Raw genomic sequence first — 6,410 nt, forward strand, 5'->3', positions numbered from 1 at the left:
TCTTGTCTGTGATGATTCCACTTGGATTATGGACTCTGGTGCCTCATGTCATGTCACTCCGAGGCGTGAATTTTTCACTTCCTATACTGCTGAAAATTTTGGCAAGATCAAATTGGGAGATAAAAGAGTGTGTGATATCATTGGTATGGGTGATTTGTGACTTGAAACCAACATGGGATGCAAGTTGCAGTTGAAGAATGTTAGGCATGCGCCAGATATGCGGTTCAATCTTATTTCAGTGAAGGAATTGGATCAAGAGGGGTATTGCACTTCTTTTGGTAGTGGAAAATGCAAGATTACCAAAGGAGCTCTCATTGTTGCTAGAGAAGACAATAGTCTCACTACTCTCTACCAGTTGCAAGCAAAGTTGTGCAAAGAAGATGTGAATGTAGCTGATGATTCCTCTTCTGACTTGTGGCATATACGTCTTGGTCACTTAAGCGATAAATGACTAAGCGTCTTGGCCAAGAAGCACTCACTTCCAGTGAAAGGTACAACTTTAAATACTTGCACTCATTGTTTTGTTGGAAAGCATGCTAGAGTATCATTTCATAGTTCTGGACCTCATAGGAGATCACATGTTCTAGATTTAGTTCACACTGATGTTTGCACTATGGATGCTAAGACACTAGGTGGTGCATCATATTTTGTTACTTTTATTGATGATTATTCTCGAAAAGTGTGGGCTTTTGTTTTGAAATCTAAAGACCAGGTGCTCGGAATCTTCAAACACTTTCATGCAAGTGTTGAAAGAGAAACAGGAAGGAAATTGAAATGTGTTCGAGCAGATAATGGTGGTGAATACAGGGGTCCGTTTGAAAAGTATTGTAAAGGACATGGGATCAAGCTTGAGAAGATGGTTCCTAAGACTCCTTAACATAATGGAGTTGCAGAGAGAATGAATCGCACTATCAATGATAGAGTCAGGTGTATGCTCTCTCATGCAAAGTTGCCTAAATCCTTTTGGGGTGAAGCAATGAGGACTGCAGTAGATTTGATCAACCTTTCTCCTTCAGTTCCACTAAATGGTGATGTTCCAGAGAAAGTTTGGAGAGGGAAAGATGTCTCCTATAGTCACTTGAGAGTGTTCGGCTGCAGAGCTTTTGTTCACATTCCAAGATATGAAAGAGATATGAAAGGTCTAAACTTGATGGAAAGTCAAAGCAGTGTATCTTCATGGGTTATGGTCACGAAGACTTTGGTTACAAATTATGGGATCCGGTGAGCAAGAAGATAATTAGAAGTCGAGATGTGATTTTTCTTGAAGACCAAACTATTGAAGATCTTGAGAAGACAGATAAGCCAACAGTAACTGTTAGACGTTCTGTTGATGATGAACCTGGTCCTTCCACTAGACCTCCTGTTGATGGGGGAGATGTACAAGTTGATAATGATGGTGATGATTTGCATGATGAACCTACACCTCAACCTGAGGTGCCAGATGTTGAAGTTCCACTTGAACCACCAGTTGAGCCTGAATTGAGAAGATCCACTAGAGAGCGTCATCCTTCTGAAAAATACTCTCCTCATGAGTATGTGATGAACACTGAGACTGGGGAGCCAGAGAGCTACCATGAAGCTATGTCTGATGAGCATAAGGAAGATTGGTTGAAGGCCATGCAAGAAGAAATAAAATCCTTGCATGAGAATCATACTTTTGAATTGGTGAAGTTATCGAAGGGTAAGAGAGCATTCAAGAATAAATGGGTGTTTAAATTGAAAGCGGATGAAAATGTCTCACGGCCAAGGTACAAAGCTCGATTGGTTGTGAAAGGCTTTGAGCAAAAGAAATGTATTGATTTTGAGGAGATTTTCTCTCCAGTTGTGAAGATGTCCTCTATTCGAGTTGTGCTTGGATTGGCAGCTAGCTTGAATTTAGAGGTTGAGCAGCTTGATGTGAAGACTGCATTCCTTCACGGTGACATAGATAAAGAAATTTACATGGAGCAACCAGAGGGTTTCGAGGTTAAAGGAAAGGAGCACCTTGTATGCAAGTTGAAGAAGAGCTTATATGGGTTGAAGCAAGCGCCAAGGCAGTGGTACACAAAGTTTGATTCCTTCATGGAAGGTCATGGGTACAGTAAGACTTCTTCTGATCATTGTGTATATGTTAAGAAATTCTCTGATGGTGATTTTATAATTCTCTTGCTTTATGTTGATGACATGTTGATTGTTGGTCATGACACTAAGAAGATTGAAAGTCTTAAGAAAGACTTGAACAGATCCTTTGCTATGAAAGATTTGGATCCTGCAAAGAAAATCATTGGCATGAGTATCACTCGTGACAGGAAGAATGAGAAAATGTGGTTGTCACAGTAGAAGTATATTGAGAAGGTTTTAGAGAGGTTTAGCATGAGTAGTTCCAAACCTGTTAGTACTCCACTTGCTAGTCATTTCAAGCTGAGTTCGTAGCAATGTCCTACAAGTGAGAAAGAGAAAGCGGAAATGAAGAAGATTCTATATGCATCTACAGTTGGTAGTTTGATGTATGCTATGGTTTGCACCAGGCCGGATATTGCTCATGCAGTTGGAGTTGTTAGTCGGTTTCTTTCTAATTCTGGCAAGGAACACTGGCAAGCAGTGAAGCGGATTCTCAGATACCTTAATGGTACTTCCAGAGTTTGTTTATGCTTTGGAAGTGGCCAACCTGTGTTGGATGGTTACACAGATGCAGATATGGCTGGGGATCTTGATTCAAGGAAGTCTACTTCTGGTTATATGATGACTTTTGCAGGGGGAGCTGTGTCATGGCAATCTCGACTTCAGAAATGTGTTGCTTTGTCTACTACAGAGGCAGAATACATTGCTGTTGTTGAAGCTTCTAAGGAACTCTTGTGGATGAAGAAATTTCTACAAGAGTTAGGCATCAATCAAGAGAAGTTTGTGTTATTTTGTGACAGTCAGAGTGCTATTCATCTCAGCAAGAATCCGATGTTTCATTCCAGATCGAAGCACATAGAGGTGAGGTATCATTGGATACGTCAAGCGCTTGAAATGAAGTCATATGCACTTGAAAAGATCCATACTGATGATAATGGTTCAGATATGATGACTAAGAGTTTACCTGCAGTGAAGTTTGATTCCTGCAAAGAGAAGGCGGGCTTGGTAGAGCAGCCTATCCCCACTTGAGTTGGTGAGGGGGAGATTTGTTGGTGGGTCCCCAATCAAGTGGGGCCCACAAGTTTTAAAAAGAAAAAAAATAAAAGGAAAGTGGCGTATAAGCCACGGAGGGAGAGAGAAGCTTTCTTCATGTTTTGAAAGAAAGCAGAAGCTTCGTTTTTGAATGAAAGAAAAGAAGCAGTAGGGTTTTGGCGAAGAGGAGAAGAATTTGGGGAGAAAATGGCAAGCCAACTTTGATCACATTAACTTGGTAAACTTGCTCCATTTTTTATGAAATTTTAGTATGTTATTCCTGGTGTAGAGATGAACATTAGGATATAACTTGCTAGCTATATTGTCTTCTCTTTTGCCTGATTTGAGATACCCACTTAGTGGAGGGTTTATGTTGATTCCATCACTTTTGATGATGTATTTTGTTGATTGTTGAGATGCCCTAGTGTCACTAGGAAGACTGTTTGTGTACCCATTATTCTGATAGTGGAAGATTTTACTGGACTAGGTCCCGTGGATTTTTGTCCCTCTTTTGGGGGTTTTCCCACGTTAAAATTCTGGTGTCTGATTATTTAATTTCTGCCATTATAATTGTTGCTTGGAGTATCTTTGGTATTGCCTATTTAATCGCATAGATTGTGGGAAAATTATTTTTGGTGCTTCTGCTGTTAGACAGGTTCTTGTTTTTTAACGTTTGTTGAGATTTTCCCAACAAATATGAATCATGTACAGAAATTGAAGTCATAAAATACACTAAGGTTAGTTAACTGCATAAGGTGAAGGTTCCAAAACTTGATAAAAATCAAAGTACTGATAACATACTAGTGATTTCCAACTAACATTTAGGTACCAGAAAACGAAGAAACAGCAGTTAAAAAGAGTTCATTTGTGGTTGAGGGGAGATAGGGTAAAAGAGGCATTCTTTCTGGAAGAATGGGTAAAGAAGCATCAAAGTTAAGCACTTTCATCACTTGCCTTACAGAGGGCCTGCATTTGCAATCTGGATGAGCACACCAAAGACCAACAACAAGCATACATTCCATTTGTTGAACATCAAATGCAACACATAGATTTGGATCTGCTGCTGCTGTGATGTTTCTCAACCCATACAGCTCCCAAACCCACTCTACCAATGAAACTTGAGTCACACGACCCTCCAATTCTATGTGGTGCATAACCTTTTTGCCACTTGCTATCTCCAACAAAACCACCCCAAAACTGTATATATCAGATTCCTTTCGAACTTTTCCTGTTTTCATGTATTCTGGTGCCATGTAACCAAGTGTGCCAGCAGTCACTGTGGTCCTTGAACCTTTCTCATGATCCACAAGCCTGGCCAATCCAAAATCCCCAAGTTTAGCATTGAAATCTGAGTCCAACATTATGTTGCTTGATTTAATGTCCCTGTGAAGCACACACTTTTCCCACCCTTCTTGCAGATATAGCAATGCCGATGCCAATCCCAAAGCTATGTTGTACCTTACTTGCCAAGACAAGAAGCCTACTCCGTGGAAAAGAAAAGAATCCAAGCTTCCATTCGGCATGTACTCATATATCAGGACGAAGTCATTCTTCTTGTGACACCAACCAGTAAGTCTCACCAAATTCCTGTGTCTCAATTGGCTAATGATCTTCACTTCAGCTGCATATTCCTTTAATCCCTGCTTTGAATCTGCAGATATCTTCTTTACAGCAGCATAAGAGTCTGTATCTTTGAAATATCCTTTATACACAGCACCAAAGCCGCCTCTTCCAAGCTTCTTCGCCTCTTGGAAGTTATCCGTCGCACACACCAATCTGTCATAGCTGATCCTCTGTGGTCCAGTGCCCGTTTGGAATTCATGATCCATCGGATCAAACGCGGATTCAGGATCTCTTTTCCCTCCCCTCCGTATCAAAATGAGGAGTAGGACTAATACCAAAACAAATAAACACAGAAAGAAACCAATCCCTATTTCTAGTGCTTTCTCCAAATGTGCCTTGTAAGGAAAGGAACCGGCCGCATTACTCGGCACATGTAAGGTTGAACTGAATGACCATGACAACAAGCTATATCCCACCGTATAATTTTTTTCTGCAACTGCAGCTGATATGCCAATAGTAACAGGATCTTGTATGAACTCATCGAGATCCAAAGGAAACGAAAATTGCTTCTTTACAGGTCCATTGAAGGAGCTTGCAGTGAAGAAAGCATCTAGACGCTTGGTTCCAGAGTTGTACTCAATACTACAATTGAACACTTTATTTCTCTCTGAAAAATCTACCAACCATGTCTCAGAGAGGCTGGAAACAACAGAATTGAGATCTAGTCCTACATGCGGGAATGGACCACTTGGATCCCATCCATTTGAGAATGTGTCAAACTCCAGAGCCACAAAAGAGTAACCACTTGGGAGGTGGTGGTAAGACTTGGCAAGGCCGAGGCCTCCGCCGTCTATATGGTCTTGGATCGGGAGTTTCGGGCTTGCTATGTAGAATGCCAAACCATCTCCAGGATAGGTGGGATCCTCTGTGAAAACAAGAAAGGAGAAGTTTGTGGTGAAGTCGTATCTTGAATTATTTACCTTAAGATGTGTTGCCTTTGTTACCACTCTTCCAAATCCTGAAGCATTCTTTTTGCTTCCTGCGAGTTCGATAACGTTAGAAGATTGTGCGTGACTAGCATCACCTTGCAGGGTTAGTTCATCAGCACAATGACCTTGGGTGAAGTTGGTGCAGTTAAAAGATAATAGACTCTCAGCATTTGCAATTACAGGAATTATTATTATAAGCAGCAATGCAACGCACTGGAAATCACAAGCAGCCATTGCTAATTAATAATTGAGAGTCCGTTTTGAAATTTGGAGCCCATGACACACTTTCATGTGTATATACACATTGGGATGGAAACGGCTAAATGTTCGGATTGAACATGATACAAGAATTAGAGATTAGAAACACGCTTAGATTTGCTCGCTAACGGAAATAAACTAGATGAGGGCAATAGCATTGTTTCCTTAATCTTCAGGAACAAAGAAATATATACTACATTCCAAAAAGAGACACACTTGCATGTTGCATCTACTCTACTATTTAATGTGTAACTTTTTTATAGTAATTTCTTGGAACTAATCATTATTGTGTTCGTGCCGCCTTTGTAGATATGGATGATTCTCTTTTTGTCTGAGAGATCGATGGTTTCATTTCAACTTTCAACAAGTATATTGCTAGATGACAGTTGACAGATAGGGGAATTTAAGTCAAAGGTAATGGCTCTAATCTTGAGTTTTTAACACCCATGAACCCTTTTAAGAGCAGAA

The 6,410-nt window shown here is 40.4% G+C and overlaps 1 protein-coding gene across 1 annotated transcript; it reads right to left on the reverse strand.

Moving 5' to 3' along the window:
- LOC107633640 (L-type lectin-domain containing receptor kinase IX.1-like) lies at window positions 3,864-6,377 on the reverse strand. Its single transcript, XM_016337248.2, has one exon. It carries the CDS (start codon window positions 5,916-5,918, stop codon window positions 3,954-3,956), a length of 1,965 nt encoding a protein of 654 aa, XP_016192734.1. The 5' UTR covers window positions 5,919-6,377; the 3' UTR covers window positions 3,864-3,953.

Source organism: Arachis ipaensis, chromosome B03 (genome assembly GCF_000816755.2).
Source record: "Arachis ipaensis cultivar K30076 chromosome B03, Araip1.1, whole genome shotgun sequence".
In the NCBI taxonomy this organism is placed as follows: domain Eukaryota; kingdom Viridiplantae; phylum Streptophyta; class Magnoliopsida; order Fabales; family Fabaceae; genus Arachis; species Arachis ipaensis.

What these genes read in the sequence shown, in the direction of transcription:
- LOC107633640 (XM_016337248.2), bottom strand. Translation starts at nt 5,918, where the DNA reads ATGGCTGCTTGTGATTTCCAGTGCGTTGCATTGCTGCTTATAATAATA.